General features: G+C 45.0%; 1 protein-coding gene across 1 annotated transcript in view; it reads right to left on the bottom strand.

Moving 5' to 3' along the window:
* Positions 1 to 8,116: 8,116 nt before the first annotated feature.
* Positions 8,117 to 20,616, bottom strand: part of Reep3 (receptor accessory protein 3) — an 84,279-nt gene continuing 71,779 nt past the window's right edge. The window contains exons 7-8 of the mRNA XM_032889268.1: positions 13,253 to 13,398; positions 8,117 to 12,218 (exon numbers count right to left, since the gene is read on the bottom strand). Of these exons, the coding sequence (XP_032745159.1) occupies positions 12,162 to 12,218; positions 13,253 to 13,398 (203 nt within the window). The 3' untranslated portion in view covers positions 8,117 to 12,161. The remainder of the gene's footprint in view (positions 12,219 to 13,252; positions 13,399 to 20,616) is intronic.

Below are 20,616 nucleotides of genomic sequence, written 5' to 3'. Positions count from 1 at the left end.
TTCCTTCTCCCCATCCTTGACTGTAAGCCTAAAATGGCCATGAACTCTGTGTGTAGCCAGGAATGGTTTAAACTGATCCTTCTGCCTCTGTCTGGAATATGCTGAGATTACAGGCTTGGGCCGCCAAGTCAGTATTATACAGTTTGTCCCACAGAACTCAGGGTTTCATGGATGTTAGCTGAGCACTCTATTAACAGAGCCACATCCCCAGCCCCTCACGGATTCCATATTACAAATGGACGCACACTAGTCAAGTGTGCTAATGCTTAGTCCCTTCCTGTACTCAACACTCTGGTTCCTTAGTCTCAGAGAAGCCATGGCAGCTTGGCAAAGGGCACACGATGGGTTGTTTAGTATCAGTGTTTAGTATCAGTGACTAGGTGAGGTGACAGGGCCTATTTATGCGAGTTTCCCTGAAGGGATGGGAGTTGAGGGAAGGCCTGGCCTTAAGACTGCCATCCTCTGTCTGAAGAAATAAGGACCACCCTTTTTATCATCATGGATGTGATCTCATTTTTGCCTTTACGATGATATCCACTCCTACCCCCTTAGGGTTCCTCTAATCTTCTGGTTGTCACATTTGCGCAATGACCAGGGGTGTTATGACACCCTTAAATAAAATCTGAGGACAACTTTATGAAGGGCAGCTTAAACAAGTCGAATGGAAACGATATGTTCTTATCGGGGCATCCAACAGACGCAGGCTCTCCCAGAACAGCCTTGAATCCTTGGCAAATACAGTTTGCCGAGCAGGTCGCCAAAACTGCTCACAAACGTCACAGGGAAAAGGCCGCCCTCCCAGGGCACACTTCTCCAGACATGCTCAGGTTTGGGAGAAAACAGAAATGGTACTTGTAGCCCCTCCCACTGAGGGTGATGGAAGGGGTAGAGGACATCCGGGACCAGAAAGGTCTGCATTTGAAACAGGAACAGAGGGCAAAGCAGAGGGGGAACTTGGCTCTGGGCTCAACCCACCAACAGCATGCCTTCCCCCTCTTTTCTTCTCGATTTGGGGTGGCGGTGCGGGGTGGGGGTTCTTCTGCCATTGCCTCCTGGGGAACCAGGATTGTTAAATCCCAGTCAGTGGGTTTACCACGATGGCAGCCTACTGACATCACCCTAAGTTGCCCAGAGAGGCTCCAGTTACTTCCCACCCCAGGGCCCCCACAGATCTAGCTTGCTCCCTGAGGTGGGATGCCCAGCGCCTCTGGCATCTGGAACCCGGCTGTGAAAGGGAGGGACCGCCTCTGCGGGAGCACCCCCACCCCCGCCCCCGTCCTGGAACATCTGGGTTCGGGGAGGTTAGCACTCCAGATGTGGCTTGCCGGCGGCCAGCTGTGCGCGCTCCCGGTACTGGGCTGGCCGCCCGCGAGTCTGGGTGGACACGTGGGAGGGGCTGGGACTTTTCCTTGTGAGCTGACTTTAAAACCAGGGGACTTTCAAGTCCAGCTCCCAACATGGACCTACTGGCTCTCTCGTACGCTCCGTCTAACGTAGAAGTTTCCAGTCCAGCCCCCTGGCTTCCCTTGGAGAGTCTCAAACCAACACAGGAAATTTATTCCCCTAAGATAAATCCTGCATTTTTATCTGACGACCCCTGGAACTCTAGCTGGGCGCCAGAGAGTCCCATATGGGTGGGTGGAGGGGAGAAGGGTTTTTTTCTCTGGGGTTTTCCTTAAAGCATCTTTGACCCGAAGTAGATTCCACATTTGAAGTTGGGGGCCTGATCCGCGGTATACTGGCAGTTCAAGCCGGGAGAGAGAGTCCTGTTGAGCGCTGTGATTCAATCCCCCTGGAATGTGCCTGGAATAACAATGAGGACCTGAAGGCTTTTTATGGCCGAGGTATCTGGTGGAGACCGAGCGGGTTCGGTTGCGCTGGCGGTCCGCCGAGGGGGCAGCCTTGCCTAACGCTGGGCTGAGCCCTGGAGCATCTGGTTTGAATCAGCCCCAGAGCATTTCGATAGGCCTAATCCACCATCCTGCGGAATCGACAGAACAGGACAAACCAAATATATTCCGGGCACTCCAGTAATAGCTAAATCCAATCCCGTTTTACCGTGGGGACTGCCAATGCCGTTATTTTATAGATATTGCGAATTTAACCTCCTTTTCGGAGCTGATGGGTGGACATGTGCAAGCACGGCTCTGTTACTCTTCTTTTTGTAGGAAGCCTTGGAATAGTGAGAGGGGTCTAAGGCCAACATATGTGGTGTGGAGCACTAAATATGTAGCCACATTTCCCTCCACGCCCTAACTCAGAATTCCAAACGCAAGTTCGAACAAAGGCAAACGTGTCTTAGTGTAAAGGGTGAGCTTGTGCCAAGAACTACAGTCATAGGGGTAAATAACCTTGTTTTCTCCTTCAGCAGTGGCCACCAAATCCCCGTTCTTGGAAGGTGGCCAACTGTCTGTCGGGTGGAGGGTGCAGCTAATTAGAGAGAGTCTATAAACCTCTCTGTCAAAGAGGGCATGTGACCTTCCCCCCAAGTCTAAACAATAAAGGCGCTAGCCCGCAGGCACTCAGCACCGCTGCCCTGCGGGTTCCCTAAATAGGAACAGGATGAAGGCCGGACTGAAGGGGTTACCGAGGCTCTCCGCGCTCACACCAGGAGGAGTCGGTCACTCCGCTTCCCAGTATAACTTACTTCAATTACTCCCTCCAATCTATTTAGAGGAGTGCGGCTTGCAGAGAGCACATTGTCTCATCTAAATGAGGAAGCAATTATTCCTCGCTGCTGTCAGACGTGCTTGGAGACAGTTGGGTCAAAGATCACCCTGCTGTCATGTGACCTTACTCCGCACTTGTGAAAGATCAACTCTTACCGAGAATTATTCAGTTTTGCTTTTCTGAAACCGGTTTTCCCCCCTGCTACATTTCCCCCGTCTTACTCTTCAAAATCCTTCTAAGTTTTTTCTAAAGTAAACACAATACCTATACACGTCGCTTGATGGTAAATATTAAACTTTTGTGCGGGTTCATAGGCATCTTCTCAGAATATTGCAAAATGGGGCTCTTTGTCTTCCTGTCTTTGTCTAATTCCCCTGCCTGGGAGCCTCTTTGCTAGCTTTAATTTTATACAGCATGTTGTAAACTATAAATAACACAAGCTCCCCTTTCCTAGAACACAGCATATGGAAACCGTCGTCTGTGGTATGTCCCAGCTATAGTTTCAATTTAAAGACTGAATAAAGTTTAATCCCCCTGTGTGAAACGGTGTTGGACCATTTGCGTGCATATTTTATTAGTTGAAACTGGGTATGGAGGAACACCAGGAATTTTTGGTGTTGGGAACAGAGCACATAAAAGGGTTTACAAGGTGTAGTTTGAAGTGGGGGGAGGCCAGGAACTAATGCTGGTGGGAGGGCTTGGAGGAAGGAAAGCCCTTCCTGAGGGGGATGCTTCTCTCTGTAGCCACATCCTCTCTTCAAAAGCTTCCTGTTTGGTCTCAGCCAATAATGGATGGGTGAATTATTTTTCCTTTTCAGTTTAAAAGCATCTTCTGTCTCTTCTCTGAAGCTAAAAGCCAGATCAATGACTGAACACAACAGTTGATTCCACTTAATCTTCCAATAAACATCTGAAACTTCTGTAGTATTTATAAAATCATTTCTAGGTTAGCCTTTTTTTTCCCCCAGTATTGCGATGCCCCCGAAGTTCCCAACAATAGGAACTGGGGGTTATTCTCTGGGTTAGCTGGCTGGTCGGTTTGCAAAGTAGAGACAGTACGCTGGCTGTGGGCAAGAAACACAGAGGGGCATCGATCGGAAGCTGGAGTAGACTTGTTCTTTGCCCACATAGGCTACAGCATCCCCTTCTTTGTAAGAACAAGAGCTAAGACAGAGACACTCAAGTGGCTTTGAGATGGCATTCCTTCGAAATTTTGATTTTTTTTAAAAAAAAAAGATTTATGGATTTATTTTATGTATATGAGTACACCGTAGCTGTCTTCAGGGCATCGGGTCCCATTACAGATGGTTGTGAGCCACCATGTGGTTGCTGGGAATTGAACTCAGGACCTCTGGAGGTGCCGTCAGTGCTCTTAACCACTGAGTCATCTCTCCAGCCCTGAAATTTTAATTTTTAAGAATATTGTGATGACTACACATATGTCAATTTGGCATTATACTGATTTAACTAAGATTTAACTAACTCTATCTCTTCCTTTTTTTTTTCTTAAGAGGCAGGGTCTCAATATGTATTCCTAGCTGGCCTTGGACTTGCTACGTAGGCCAGGTTGGCCTGGGGCTCAGAAAGACCCACCTGTTTGTGTATCTCGGTGTGGGATTAGAGGCATGCACCGTTATTCTTGGCTTTCATCCTCATTTCCAAGATGACGTCATGCATCAGTAGACTCTCTGATTATACTTCATAATGTGGATGGGCCTCATACACAGCATAAGGGAATGTGGACAGTGCTGGCATTCCGTCTAAGCTCCACCCCCACAGTTACCTGGCAACAGCCAGGTGAGATGACAACAGTGAGATGTGCCTGACAGTATAGAGGGGGCTGCTTGCCCCCTCCTCTCTCTTGCTCCTACCCTCTTCTCCCTCTGTCCCTTCTCTCCCCATTCCCTTACCCCCTCTCTCTCCACGTGCTCATGGCTGGCCTCTACTTCTCTACTCCTCTTCTTCTCTACTCTTCCTCTGCCTTTCTTTGGCACTACTACCCTCTTGACTCCCCTTCCCATGCCCTGAATAAATGTCTCAGCATGGGCCGGCAGAGGCACTCCCTTCCCCATACCTCAGCACACCTCCACAGAACATATTCCCCCTCTCTCAGTCAGCACCACATCCTGCACTCCAAAAATTAACTCTTCCATTGTCCTCCAGCCTAGTAGGCTGCCTTGTGAAGTTTGATCTTGTCAGCCTCTAGAATAAACTACTTACAATCTATTTATGCATCTATCATTTATTCCTTCCTTCCTTCCTTTCTTTGTTTCTTTCTCTAATGCTAGAGTGTTTTTCGGGTGAACTCTAATTAATTAATCCAGGGTATGTACTATTGACTGTGGCGGAACCACGACCTTCGTCTCCCAGATAGGATGTAATGTACATTAGGCCTGGCACTGATGATGAACCCAACCTATGTTTGAAATGGCGCATCACAGTAGAAAATAACCCATCTATAGATTTTTAACTCATCACTCATCTTCTCTAGACCTTGGCAATTGGAAGGAAATCAACTCTCTTCAAACCTATCCCCAATCTTCACCTCCTCACACCCCAGCCTTCTGTGTTAGCATTCCCTAAAGGAGTCAGTTGAAGACATGAAACTCAAAGTACCAGAGGACTTGACCATTGAATATTGTGGTGAAAATCTGCAAAGTTACTAAAAATGTAGTGATGTTTCTTCTGTTCCTGGGCCAGAGATGGCTCAGTGGGTAAATGTGGTTATCTCTGAGCCTAAGGACCAGAGTCCTATCGTCAGCACTCACATGGTAGAGAGGACAGATTCTCATAAGCTACACACACACACACACACACACACACACACACACACAGACATGGACACACACACACACAGACATGGACACACACACACAGACACACAGATACAAACACACACACACACACACAGAGACACAGACACACACAGACACACACACAGACACACAGATACAAACATACATACACACACACACACAGACCACACACACACACACACACACATGGACACACAGAATCACACACAGACAGACACACACACACAGACACACAGATACAAACACACAAAATATACACACACAGATTCACACAGAGACACATACACCCAGACAGACACAGATACTGATACACATAGATACATACACAGACACACACACAGACATACAGATACAAACACACACACAGACACAAATACAAACACACACAAATACAAACACACACACAGACACAAATACATACACAGACAGACAGACACAGATACACAGATACAAACACAGACATGCACACACAGATACAGACACAGACATACACACACAGACAGACACAGAAACACAGACATGCACACACACACACACACACACACACACACACACACACAGAGACCGATTCTTCTTGGTGAGCGGTGAGGCTGGCCTGAACTTAGGAGTTATGGAGACCTGAGTGAGACGCTCAGATTCAGAACGTGCTTTGGAGCCAAAGGCCTCCCTGCTGTGCAGGAAGTTAAGAGGTAAAGGTGAAGCCAGGCATTGCTGGCACCCGCCTTGAAGCCCAGCACTCAGAAGGCAGAGGCAGGCAGACTAATCCCTGGGAGTTGGAGGCCAGCCTGATCTACAGAGACCTAGGACAGCCAAGATACCAGACAAACCTTGTCTTGAACCCCGCCCCCGCTCCCCCACCCAAGGTAAAGGCAAGAAGGGACCCAAGTGTTGCTTAAAAAAAATTCTGTTCCAAGAGAATCAATTCAAGGACCAACAAGAAATCCTAGAATACTAGACACTGATTTGATAACAGTGGATTCATTCAAAGCAAGAATTAATTCCTTTAAATTGTTATTCTGCTTTTGTGGATGCAGAGTCTGTGCTGAGACATTATTGTACAAACTGGGCAACCAATGCATGAAGGCAACTGGATGTAGGAAAGAAAAGTGATGATAACTTTTTTATCTTTTTATCTTTTTTATGTTTGGTTAGCATAAAATACCATCCTTTATGTACACAGTCCTGGCTGGCTTTGAATTCAGAGAGATCGGCTTGCTTCTGCTTCTCCAGTGCTAGGATTAAAACCATGCTTGGCCTTCTTCCCCTTTTTCATACGGCACCCTTGGGTAAACATATTTTCCTCGTCTTCTAAAGCACATGAGTGTCTCGCCTGCATGTACCTACACACACCACATACATGTCTGGTGCCTGCAGCTCCTTTTCTTGAGAACAGTTCTTTAGTAACCTACAGGGCAGATAATTAAATTCCAATCCAAAGAACTGTCTTCTAGAAAGGAATTTATTTCTTTAGACAGGGTTTCTCTGTGTAGTCCTGGCTGGCCTCGAACTCAGAGATCCCCCTGCTTCTGACTCCAGGGATGGCATTAAAGGCCCATGCCACTTTAAGAAGGGATTTAAAAACATTACTTGTTCTAGGCCATTCAGAGGAGGTTTCAAGGCTAAGTCATATTGACAAGCAGGTAAATGAGCACAATGTTTTCCAGGAACACCATGTCTCTAACGCGGCTTTTCCACGCACCTCTGTAAGGACAGTTAACTACTTCAAGGGAAAATAAAACCCCGAGGAGAAAACAAACATCATCGAAGTACTTCACAAGTTCACTGTGTTCTTTTGAATTTCTATTTAAATTTATAGCCCCTGTTTGATCATGGCAAGGGTAAGCCTCATAAAAAGGCTAAGAACTGTAACTTATAACTCCATTTTCAATGCTATCTGAAGGGGTTGGGGATTTAGCTCAGTGGTAGAACACTTGCCTAGCAAGCGCAAGGCCCTGGGTTCGGTCCTCAGCTCTGGAAAAAAATAAAAAAGACAAAATCAATGCTATCTGAAAACTAACAAACACTGTGTGTCACAATGAAGTAATATAAGGGAAGTTTGTGATTTTTTTTTTTTTTTGTCTTTGTTTGTTTGTTTGTATTTTGAGACAGTGTTTCTCTGAGTAGCTCTGGCTGTCCTGGAACTCACTCTATAAACCAGGCTGGCTTCGAACTCAGTGATCTGCCTGCTTCTGCTTCCTGAGTGTGTACCACCCCCACCCAGCACAAGGGAGCTTTTAGAATGGGATTTATCTTCAAAGTCAAAACCCGGTGCAGACAAACCTCCTCTGACCCAGGGACAGACAGAACTCCAGAAGACTCATGGTATCCATAAACCTGAACTTTCTGTCACGGTTGATGCTGAAGACGGTCGGTCTGTCAATCAATGTGACGGGAGTTCCTGCGGTGTTGGGCCCTGCCTCTGTCTAGCATCCAGACTTCATAGCCCAGGACTCCTTCCTCAGCCCATGTCAAGCTTTATAGGAAGTAACAATGGTCATGATTTGTTCTGGCAGCTTGCAAGCTGAAGCACATAGATATGCTGTCTGTTACTAATAATGAATAAGGAAGAGTATCAATTCACAGAGTCTGACCATACATATTCAGACACATAAAGAAAAAAAACACTCAGCTGCCACTAATAAAATGAGTTTACTTTATTGTAAAAGTTTCCCAAAACACACATGCAGAGCCACCCACATATGGGGCTTTAACAGATCTTATAAAATTATTTCCGCTTAAAGTATTAAAGTATACAGAGATAAAAATATTAGAAAAGAAAAAATGTTAAGTCAAGGTTAATGCTCAAAAAGGGTCAATACCCAATATTTAAAAAGGGTCAATCTGCAGAATTATTGCTAAAAGACTAAGTTTAGAAGTGCTTAGGGAAAAAGATACTATTTTATCAGAAAACTTTAAAATCTCAGGGTATGTGTCTTAAGAAATACTACAAACCACAAAGCAATGACCCTCTGAACATTTACCTGTTTCACAAGTAAATCAACCTAAAAGGAAGAGGTCAGAGGAAACAACCTCGGAATCAGAACTCAGATTTCTGTATTTAGATCTCTTCAGATCTCCTTAGTTTTTCCAACGGCAGACAACAGTCCAATAAAAAACTTACAGTTAATATAAGACAGTATTAGAGTAATACCACAAAGGTTCAGGTGTTTCTCCAAAGTACAGACAAGAAGGAAGATACATGTAGCCAATGTCTGACATAATTTGAGAGTATTTACATGCTTTATAACACTGTGGAAGTCTTTGGTGGTGACACACGGAGTAAGATCCCTGAAAAGACATGAGTAGTTAGTGCTGTTCCATCCCTCCATGTGCTAAAGTGTTTATTGCTAGCTACGATCACAAGAGTTCATTTTTTTTTTTTTAGCCATATAAAACACAGAGTGATGTGTGTGGAGGGGACCTATCAGGGACCGAGGTGGCCTTATATAATTGCTTATTTAGTATTCAGCTTATTTCTGATTCCTTTTTGTTATTCACAGATTTGTTTTTTTTTTTTTTAATTTCAGATGATGTGCGTGTGCATCCATGAGGTGTGTTCACCTGCACGCCCTGGGAAATCAGAGGAAGGTGCCCGATCCCCTGGAGCTGGTGCTGAAGGCAGTTGTGAACTAAATACTTGGCATAGGCGCTAAGAACTGAACCCAGGTCCTCTGTAAGAGCACTATGTGTTCTTAAAACATCGAGCCATCTCTCCAGCTATACTGAAGGCTCCCTTTAATACCAGAAAGGAAAACGAGATACCGTATAGACCTATATCAAACAACAGTTAAGTACGGGGAATGTTAAGTATTAGTGACCGCACTGAATGACTGGATATTTAGATAAAATACTAGGAGGCTATTATTTTTGGATCAATGTCAAAAGGCAGAGAAACAGGGCCTAAAACAGGTTTGTGCATCACATGCTGGTGATATGGGTAAGTCAAGGCACCGTGGTTTATGAATAAGTTTACATCTCGAAAAAAATCAGCATACTCAAAAACAGAAACAAACAACGTGACCTGATCCACTTTAAGAGAAACAGAACGAAAAAGTGCTTTAGCTCAGTATACGAAGTTCAGAGAAAAGGGCGTGCTGGGACATGAGACGATGCAGACAGAAACAGAGTGTGGTAGGACAGTCATCAAGTGCATATGAGCCTGTGTACTGCAGGGACAAGCCTGAGCTGGGACTGGGAGGGACAGTGGGAGTGAGCAGATGAGCCAGCAATAGTTCTGAGTCAGGTCAGGTATCATTGCTTGAGCGTTTTGATTCTAGAATGTGATGGTTCTCCCAATTTAAAAAGCCTGTGAAGTAAGAATATAGAGCCAAGCACCTCTAATCTCAGCTGAAGGCTGAAGCATCCATATAGTTGAGGCAAGCCTGGGCTACATAGTGCATTTCAGGTTGGCTAGAGTGAGACTTTGTCTCAAAACGACTTGGGCATGGTGGTGCACACCTTTAATGCTAGCATCGGAGAGGCAGTGGCAGTTGGATCTTTATGAGTTTGAGGTCAGCCTGGTCTATAGAGTGAATTTCCGGACAGCCAGGGCCACACAGTGAGACTCTGTAAACACCGCCTCCAAACCAACAAATCAAAAGAAGAAACAAAGAGTGCGCAGACTCATTACAGAATAGGTAAGTTTGTTTTAGCCATCTTTTGTTTCGGTTCTGGGATTGAACTCAAGGCCTTGTGTACCTCAAGCATGGTATCTACCTGTAGCTAGGAAGGGTAAGTTTGTTTAATACTAAGACTGGACTTGAAAAAGATACAATCTTGCCAATCTGTCCCCATGGAGACAAAGTAACTTGCTCTACTTATCAAATCACCCGATCAGGTAACATGGCCTCTGCAGGGCAAACCACCCATGCTGAGAGCAGCACTGGTTCAGAGCAGGTCTGGTCCAGGTGACATGAATAACACTCTGTCTAATAATTTATTATGGGACTTTATTTTATAGATGTTTGAATAGAAATTAGAGAACCCTTCTAGAAACGAAGAGGCTATTAGTCAAAGCAAAGTAGATGGAGATACGAGATTAAATTTGGGAGGGAAAAAATTAAATTTTTATTTGGTGTTAAAAATATTAACAATGTGATTCAGTTTAGAAAATATCTGCAGCATCAAGAGGAGTCATGTGTGGATGCCACTCAGGCACCCCCACGTAAGTAAATATTGTTCGATGTTGAAATTTTGATTAATCCTCACCCCTAATATGATTTAGTGTCCACAATGCCCAGTTAGTAAGGCAACCTAAAAAGAGCCAAGTTCACTCCCTCTATATCTCTTAGATTAACAAGATGGTCCTTATCTGGAAGCCTGGGCTATGTAGCATCAATGATGTTTGTGTTTTACCCTGACACTCATCTTCAGAGAATACCCTCAGGCAGAAAAAGATCTAAAAGATGTTAGTCACTGCCGGGTCTGTAAGGTAGCATGAACATCTGCTGAGCTTGGGAATGAAGTGTGGCCACTGGGATTCCCATGAGTTAGAATACACTAAGAACTACACTGGTCTATGACTATTCCACAAAGCTAGTCATTTACTTATTTATTTACATTTTATGTGCAGTGGGGTTTTGCCTGTGCGCATATCTGCGTGAGTGTGTTGAGTCACTTGGAGTTGGATGGCAGACAGTTGTGAGCTGCCGTGTGGGTGCTGGGACTTGAACCATGGTCCTCTGGAAGAACAGCATTGCTCTTAACCTGCTACTTCTCCAGCCCCTAAAAACTATTTTTTTGAAACGTAGAATAATGTAATTTGCTGTTGATAAAAACACATCGAGTTCAACTATGGAAACTGGTTAATGTTTGAGGTAACTTCTCAGATGTCAAGAATATAATTGAAAGACAGCTAAAATTAGCCAGGCGTGATAACACCTGTTATCCCAGCAATTTCGAGGTGGTAGCAGGAAGAGGATCAGGAGTTCAAGGCCGCCCTCGGGCTATGAGACCCTAATTCAAAAACCAAAACAAAACAAAGGAGTCAAAAGTTAACAGTTACATGTTTCTACATAAGCTGAATTTAACAAATGAAACAAACCCATAGGCAAAGGAGATGATGCGGTTTCAAGGCCTAATCTTCACATGTCAGAATCTGACAGACAACAAAAAAGACAGCCTCGATACAATGGAAAGTAAATGTACAGCCGTAAACTAAGTAAACAATTTTCAAGTGTGCAAAACTAGCCCGGAAAGTGCTACGTGGACACCTGGTTTTCAAATAATCTGTTTTAAAAACTTTCAGCTCATGGTGGAAAGTTTCAAAGGCTTAGGGAAGGACACGGCACCATCCTCCGGTGGTAGTGAGTCCACGATGACGTAAACAGAATGCAACACCAGAACGGCAGGTGTATCCTGCAGCAAAGACTTTTTACGTATACCCTGGTCTGTGCTTTATCTTTACATCTCAGGCACTCAGTGTTGCTGTTGACATCAGGAACGTGATTCTCTGTCACTTTTGCTATGTACACATACATTAACAAACCTTATATGACTACGCTTAGCAGTTAAAAATCTAAAAGTAATTGTTAAAGAAACACGAACTATTTAAAGTCATTACGTAGACCCCGTCATCGCCACAAAAATTAAAGTGTTAAGTCCTGAATACGTCGTGTTAGAAAATGAAGTTGATTTGTTACATTTATTTGTCTTGAGATGGGTGTGGTGTAGACACTAGAAATACACCTGTGGTCTCTTCTTCACTTTATATTTTAGTGAACCGTACCGCACCTGAAGAAAGAAAAGTGTTAGTGTTAACAACAGGCAACTCAAAAGAACTATGCATGAGAAGGCCGTAAGGATATGTTACTCTGTATACTGACTGAAGCTAACTAAACTAAACCAAACGAAACCAGGCACACTGATTACTTCTTAAAATTAGGAAGGCTTTCATAGTTCATCGCCATAGGAACCCTTTTTCTCATCTGACATAAAGAACCAGCGTCCTTGTCAATTGCTTGGGAGGCCCAGGCTGAAGGACTATAAGTTCAAGATCTACCTGAGCCACAGAATGAGCTCAGGGCCAGTATGGACAACTTATTGAGTTCTCACCTCAAAATAAAATGTGCTGCCAGTGTAGCTCAGAAGTATATAGTTCTTGCAAAGCCTGGTTCAATTGCAAATACAGCACCCAAATCAATTAACCAACCAACCAACCAATCAATTAGGCAAAAATCAACCAACCAGTCAGTCAGTCAGTCGGTCAATCATCAAAGCAACTCCCTGGCAAGCAAATTCCTTAAGAACCCTTACAGACATGTAGCTTGTGATGTGATAGGTGTGTGTAACATATGACTTTACCAATCTCAGATAAAGACACTGACTTAATAATACTTATGTTTTGCTGAGTATAAAGTCAATCAATCCTCCTTCATTTCCTTCAAGGACACCACGTGATTATAGGTAAGAGGCTACTATGTAATCATTTGTTGAAAGCAAGACTATACAGTTAGTTCTGTTAGCAGCTTTCCTTGCTTATGGATGGGAAGCAACAAAGATTCACAGTAACTGTGGGGTTTGCTACATGGGAATGCCACTTTCTATGTAGTGCACATGCTAAAAAGTTTTCCATTTCGAAATTTCCAGGAAAAAAAAAATCCCTAGAGATCCCTAAACACACCTGCTTTTAAGAAAGAATTCTAACTATAATGCTATACTCTCATTTGAATCCTTCATTCGCCAATCATGTAACAGCTGGGACGACAAGGTAGGAGGGAATCCCTCACACACGTCCTTAGGAAAAGCATTACCCAATGCACACTGACCTCTTTGCGGCCTTTGATGGTCTTGACAGACTTCATGCTCTGGGATCGCCTCAGCCCCTTGTGAGTCACCATCTCGTCATCGGAGAACGGCCCCTCAGCTTCTTCGTCTGTTTGCTCACTTCCATCTTTCAGTGGGATTCCATAGGCTACACAAACGGACAGGGCCAGTGCTTTAGTCAGAGGACACAGTGAGCCTGCCTCTTCATCTGCCTGGCACTGAGGGTCTATCTGGGGTCTCTCCTCCCACTCACATGGCCCTTCCCGGTGAACTTCTGCTTCGTGCACTATTCTAGATAAAGATCGCAAGACTCATCTCCTCCATGAACTTCTCCCTGGTTGGTTTTACTCATTGCTTGATACATTTTGGGGATGGGTCTCGTTTTGTGGCAGGCTGGGCTGGAATTCACAGCAATGGAACTGTGTCTAACAGCCCATTCCCATTTCACTATGACTATTGTTTATTTAAAAAATAAACCAGAGGGCTGGGGATAAGAGTGGGTAAGAGCTCTTGCACAAGCAGAAGGAGCTGGGTTCAGATCCTAGCATTCAAGTAAAAGTCTGGGCATGATCCACCGGATTCCTGCAACTCTACAGCTGTGTGTGTGTGGCGTGCACAGATAGAGACAAGGGACAGGATGTCTGGGGGGGCTTCCAGGTCGTCAGCCTAGCAGTAATACACAAGCCCCAGGTTGAGGTAGAGACCCTGCCTCGAAGGAAAACAGTAGAGAGTCATAGAGGAACACACAGCTCATAGCTGGGTGGGATGCACACCGGCAGCATTAAGGACTCAGGAAGCAGGGGAGGATGACGGATGTGTGTTTAAGGCCAGCCTGAGCTACAAGGTCAGACCCTGTGTCAACACAGCAAAACCAGGCCTGCCAAGGCGACTCAACCCGAGTTTGAAATGGCATGGGAAAAGGTAGGAGAGGGTTGTGTTTATAAAAGATAAAGGGGGATATGTTGTATGGGGGTCTGGGGAAAGGGGGGGTGCCTCAGTGGGTCCATGCTGAGGCATCCCTTCCCCCTGAGGGACCAGCCACACGATGGTATAGTATAGAATAGAGTTTATTCAGGGCATGGAGAGGGGAGTTAAGAAGGTGGTGGAGAGAGAGAGAGAGGGAGGGAGGGAGGGAGAAGGGAGAGAGGGAGAAGGGGAGGAGTAGAGGCTGGCCATGAGCACGTGGAGAGAGGGGGGAGGGGAATGGGCAGAGAAGGGACAAGAGGGCGAGAGCAAGAGAGAACAAGAGAGTGAGGAGGAGGCAAACAGCCCCTTTTATAATGAGTCAGGCACACCTGGCTGTTGCCCGGTATCTGTGGGTGGAACTTAGAATGCTAACAGAGAGAATGACTGCAGAGTTGTCCTTGGACCTCCAAGTGCACAAACACATAAAAAAAATAATATATATGATTTAAAAAACCAAACCCCGCCAGGTGGTGGCAGTGCATGCTTTTGGTCCCAGCACCGGGGAGGCAGAGGCAGGTGGAGCTCTGAGTTTGAGGCTAGCCTGGTCTACACAGTGAGTTTCAGGACAGCCAGGGCTATACAGTAAAGCCCTAAAAAAAAGCAAACCAAATGCTAAACTGAAACAACAATAATCAAGAACAAAGCCAAACTCACACACAGACACACAGACACACACACAGAGACACACACACAGACACACACACACACACACACAGACACACAGACACACACACACACACAGACACACACAGACAGACACACACACACACACACACACACACACACACACACACACACACACACACACAGACACACACACACACACACACACACACACACACACACACACACACACACACACACACACACACACACACACACACACACACACACACACACACACACACACACCCAGACACACACACACACAGACACACACACACCCAGACACACACACACACATACACACAAACCCCAAAACAACAACAAAAAATATCCATTGAATCTCCTAAAAATTAATACCCACAACTTGTTAGAAAGAAAACAATAACAAGAAAACAACCAAAACCCAGAGAAAAAGATTAGCTAGGTTGTGAAGTTTCTCATCAGCTGATGTGGGCTAGAAGCAATCCCCTGCGGTGTGTTTTAGGCTGTCATTTATGCCTTTGACTTTAATTAAGACCAAAGCCCCTCCCCCACTCATCACATTGTTGGTCAACTCAGAATGACAGGGTAACCTAAGAAAGACCCAAAGGGGCTAAAAGTGGGAAAGTGAGTTCACTGATACACTTACAGCACTGAGGAGGCCTGGGAGGTTTCAGTTCCAAGAAACCACAAGCCGTAAGACAGATCTTAGAAGAGACACCCAACACCAAGGTCAGCCATGGACCACAGGGCCAGCTGAGGGGCTGTTATGTGGACCTTTAAGTACTTGTGTCTGACCACTGTGCAAGCATCTGGGAGGGCTGGCTCCTGTAAGAGGTCTAGGAGTATTCCAGGCTTAGAGTCAGGAGCAAGAACACCCCACGGCTGCAGGTAAGGGCTTCAGCATCAGACACTGTCCGGATAACAGGTCAGTATTTATTGCTGGGCGCCACTCTGGAGACTGTGATTCACCAGCCCTGGGCTGGGGCCTAGATGAGCATCCCTAACAAGCCCTGGGGATGATTAGTGCTGAGAACCAAAACCTGAGGCTGAGGGGGAGGGGAAACCAGACAAGGGCCAGGCTGAGGCCGTGGAGACCGGTGCAGTCACATGGCCTCCAGAGGTTTTAAATCCCTCTCTAATAAAGATAAGGAACAGAAGATAAGGGCCCAGGAGGAAGCAGGGATGGATTTTCTGTCAAGAAAATGACATGGGATAAATGTCACTAGTCAGCTCTCCTGGGACACTGAGACTTACAATGCAAACTGCGAGCAGTTGCTAATACACTTTTTACTCTCATAATAACACAAATGACTTCCATTACATTATCAGGCAAGTACATTTTAGGCCTGCCAAGCATCTTAGCTAGAAGTCAGGAAGGATTTGGAAGCAGGACCAGGTATTATTGGCTGGAATCCCTTGTTTTCCTCTAGCAGTCAGTCAGAAACAGTGCATCCCAGGAAGAAGCAAGCCTGAATGTGGAGGGCAGCAGAGACGGACGGACGGAAGTTCAGGGAAGCCAGGGAGATGGTCCCTGTGTAATATTCTAAGAAGTGCCAGAATGTATGTGAATGAGTCTTTTATTTGTAAAAGATCACTATTGTTTTACTTTACTATTTTATTTATTCATTTATAGGGTTTTTCCCAAGACAGGGTTTCCTCTGTGTAGCCCTGGTTGTCCTGGAACTCGCTCTGTAAACATCTGCCTGCCCCTGCCTCCCACGTGCTGTGCCTAAAGGCGAGCACCTCCACCGCCATCACCATCACCACCACCGGGCTTTAAAAGGTTATGTGTCTGTGCGTCTCTGTGCGGGCGTGTGCATGTAGGTGCAGGTGCCTGCAGAAGCCAGAGGAGGGCGCCAGATCCCCTGGAGCAGGAGTTACAGGAGGCCATGAGCTGAGCATCATGGGGGGATAATAAACTGGGGTCCGAGGGGTGAGAGAAAAGTTACAATTATTTGTGGGTATGCATGGTCATCCCTGGTTATGTGTGACACTCAAGGACGCACTGCAGGGGGTGGTTCTTCCTTTCTGCTGTGTACCTTGGCAAGTTCTCTGCTCCTGGTTGACAGTCCCCAGTCGATGTCATGAAGAGCTGGCTCTTACGTAATTTTACTTTTTTTCTTTTTCAACTGCCAAATACTTATTTAAAAATTATTCTTGTATAATGAAAGCAAATCAGAAAAGAAATTAGAGGTTGCCATTTCTAGAGAGTTTTCCGTTGTATTATTTAACTTTTCAAAAATGAGAGTGTTGTGTTATTTCTGGTTGAATAATAAATTCAAACTAAACAAACAATGTAATACCACCCCCCCAACCAAACAACAGAACACACAACACCACACACATACACAGAATATACACATATACACACACCACACACACATGCACACAACACACACACATACACACATGCACACACATACACATGCACACACACAACACACACAACCATACACACACATACACACAACACACACACATACACATACATATACACCACACAAACACACAACACACACATAATACACACACACACACAGATAACACATGCACACACACGCATGCACACACACACACACCCACAGGCACTCACACACACCATCTCAATCCTTCCCATGTCTCCTGTGCCTTTACAACACAAGCTTAGAAGAGGCACGGATTTACACTGTCTGATTTCCCCCTTCAGAATCTGGCATTATTAGTTTTCTTGGCTACTAAATCGCCATTTTGTTTACTGTTCTCGTAGGCACCGGGCTTTATGTTACGAGTGAGAGGGACAGTCCTGTATATACAGCTCTGAAGGCTTGTGTCTGGCAGATTGTCAGCCGAAGCCGCTAGTTCATTTTAAACTCATACAGAGCCCAAGAGGCTGGTTCATGACTTCCTCCCTCCCCTCAACTTCCCAGGCTTTTGTAGCTGCCTCAACAAATCACCACCAATAATGTGGTGAAGGCATACAGTGGGATTTCTGCCAGCGTCTTGTTGGACACTGGCTGTGGGAACTGCAGCTGCCAGGTGACTCCAGCTCGCCTCAGAGTCTGAGGGCCATACAGAGCGGACACACAGGCTCGTCTGAGAGGCCTCCTTGCTTTAGACACCTGCTGCTTGGCTTTTCCAAGCTCTGACACGAGTGAGCGCTTCTTTGGGTGTGTGGCCCCAGCCCCAGCTGCTGTCTGGGCACAGCTGCATGAGACCCTAAACAGAACTACTTTGCAGAGCCCAGTCACCCTACACTCTGAGCCAAAGAGACTCTTGATTGTTTCAGGCAACTGGGTGGGGGCCTTTTGTTACATTGTAATGTATTGGGACAGTTGATTGAGAACATTCTGGGGGGAATAAAAATTATTATTTGGACTACTTTAATTTGGAATATCTTTGGAACCAAAACCTTTTCCATGAATTTCTTGCCTAGACTGTTGAAAATCTGAACCCCTTCTGTGCAATTTACAAGGGGCTCTTTCTTGTTTTCTGTCTATGTATGTATGTATATATGTATGTATGTATATCTATGTATCTATTTATCTATGTATCTATCTATATCTATGTATCTATCTATGTATCTATCCATCTATATATCTATGTATCTATCTATGTATCTATCCATCTATGTATCTATCTATCTATCTATCTATCTATCTATCTATGTATCTATCATCTATATATCTATGTATCTATCCATCTATCTATCTATGTATCTATCCATCTATATATCTATGTATCTATATATCTATGTATCTATCTATGTATCTATGCATGCATCTATCTATCTATGTATCTATGTATCTATGTATCTATCTATCTATCTATCTATGTATCTATCCATCTATCTATCTATGTATCTATCCATCTATCTATCTATGTATCTATCTATGTATCTATGTATCTATGTATGTATGTATGTATCTATCTATCTATCATCTACCTTCCTTCCTTCCTTCCTTCCTTCCCTCCTTCCTTCCCCTTCTTCTCCTTTTATTTTGAAAGGATCTCAGTATGTAACCCTGGCTGCCCTGGAACTCTCTTTGTAGACCAGTCTGGCCTCAAACCCAGAGATCTACCTGCCTCTGTTCAGATAAAGGGATGGAACTAGCGGCTTTCTGTATGCTAGGCAAGCACTCTACCAACAGAGCCACAGCCCGGCCTCGGGTCTTCATTCTTAAAAGCATTATTTTTAATCATCGGTTAGTCTGAGTATAACCTTTCAGACAGCGGTCACCATTTTAAGCATTATTCATTCTTGGAAGAAAGCGAAAGATTTAATTTTATACTTTTGACTACACGTATGTACATGTATCTGTACGTGTATCTGTGTATGGGTATGTGCAAGTGGTGCAGGTGCCCATTGAGGCCAGATGTGTTGGGTTCCCCTGGAGTTGGAGATAAGGCAACTGTGAACAATGCTGGGAACTGAACTTGGGTTCTTTTCAAGAGCAGTGTGCACTCTTAGTCAATGAGCCGTCTGCCAAGCCCCAACCTTCACTTGATGAAGAGGAGCTTTTACTAGGTGTGGAAGCTAACGTCTGGGAAACTGAAGCAGGAGGATTGCCAAGAGCTCAAGGCCAGCCTGGGCTACATCACAAAACTTGGTCTTTTAAAAAGAAAGACAAAGGGAAGGGCTACTACTTTTTTTTTTAATGGCTATTGATTTTAAAATTAGCTTGACTTATGAATATAACTTTTCAGTCTCTCTGTAATGAGAACTTACGTTTTTGAAAGGGTGATCAACAACAACAACAACAACAACAACAACGAAGTCCTCAGCATCTTAGTCTTCAGCCCGGACATGAATGAAGACTGTCAGACATAATGCAGGAAGGAGGGACTGCGCTTGTTTATGTGCAATGCTTCCAAGGCCACACCCGTTCATTAAGAGCACAAGCACAGCAACTATGCCATGGGCCTCATTTCTGCAGAAGAGGCCTGCACGCTAGCTCCTGAATTAGTGTGTGTCACCTCATACCTTTCTCACTGGACCAAGCTTACACTTTGGTTCTGAGTCATCATTCGTCATTTGGTTAAGACGTCTCTCTGACCTGTGGGTGTCAGTCTACAATGGGGACAGAGAGTGCTGATGACCAGTCAGAACTAAAGCGAGGGTGTGGTGGGAGCGGGGGGGTGGGGAGGGGTGAGCTGGGAACCATATGCACAGCTCCTTCCTCAAAACTCAAAGATGCTTAAGAGGTGCTGCTCTCAGCTGCAGGATTTTTTGTGGGCAGCGAAAAGCAAGTAGTGGTCTGGCTTAAGAGAAAATCAGAGAGGAGGGGCTACAGATAAAACTGTAGCTCAAAGACACATGCTTGGGCGGGGAATGCAGTTCAGCTGGTGGAGTGCTGGTCTAGCATCCACAGAACTCTGGGTTCCATCCCTGGCTCTGGATTATGCCAAGTGTGGTGCTGCACGCTGGAGCTTAACACTTGGGAGGTAGGACCGAGAGTACCAGGAAGTTCTCAGTCACCCTTGGCCGGCATGGAAAACAGATGGACAACACAGCACAGAATAAACCCCAAAACATATGCTTAAAATAGGTCAATTTTGCTGGGTGTGATAGCTTGCACCCGTAGTCTTAGCACTGGGAAGGTAGGGGCAGGAGGATTAAGAAACTGAAGACAAGCCAGGCAGTGACATCATGGTTATATGCTCACAGCTCCATCATGGAGGCTGTGTTGTTTTGTTGTGTGCACAGGTCCTAGGGGAAAGGGTGCATGGTTTCTGGTATATGTGGAGGCCAGAAGGCTGACTTTCCTTCTTCCTC

Source organism: Rattus rattus, chromosome 18 (genome assembly GCF_011064425.1).
Source record: "Rattus rattus isolate New Zealand chromosome 18, Rrattus_CSIRO_v1, whole genome shotgun sequence".
In the NCBI taxonomy this organism is placed as follows: Eukaryota; Metazoa; Chordata; class Mammalia; order Rodentia; family Muridae; genus Rattus; species Rattus rattus.
The sequence above is the reverse complement of the archived record's forward strand: the minus strand, read 5'-3'. Positions and strand labels throughout refer to the sequence as shown.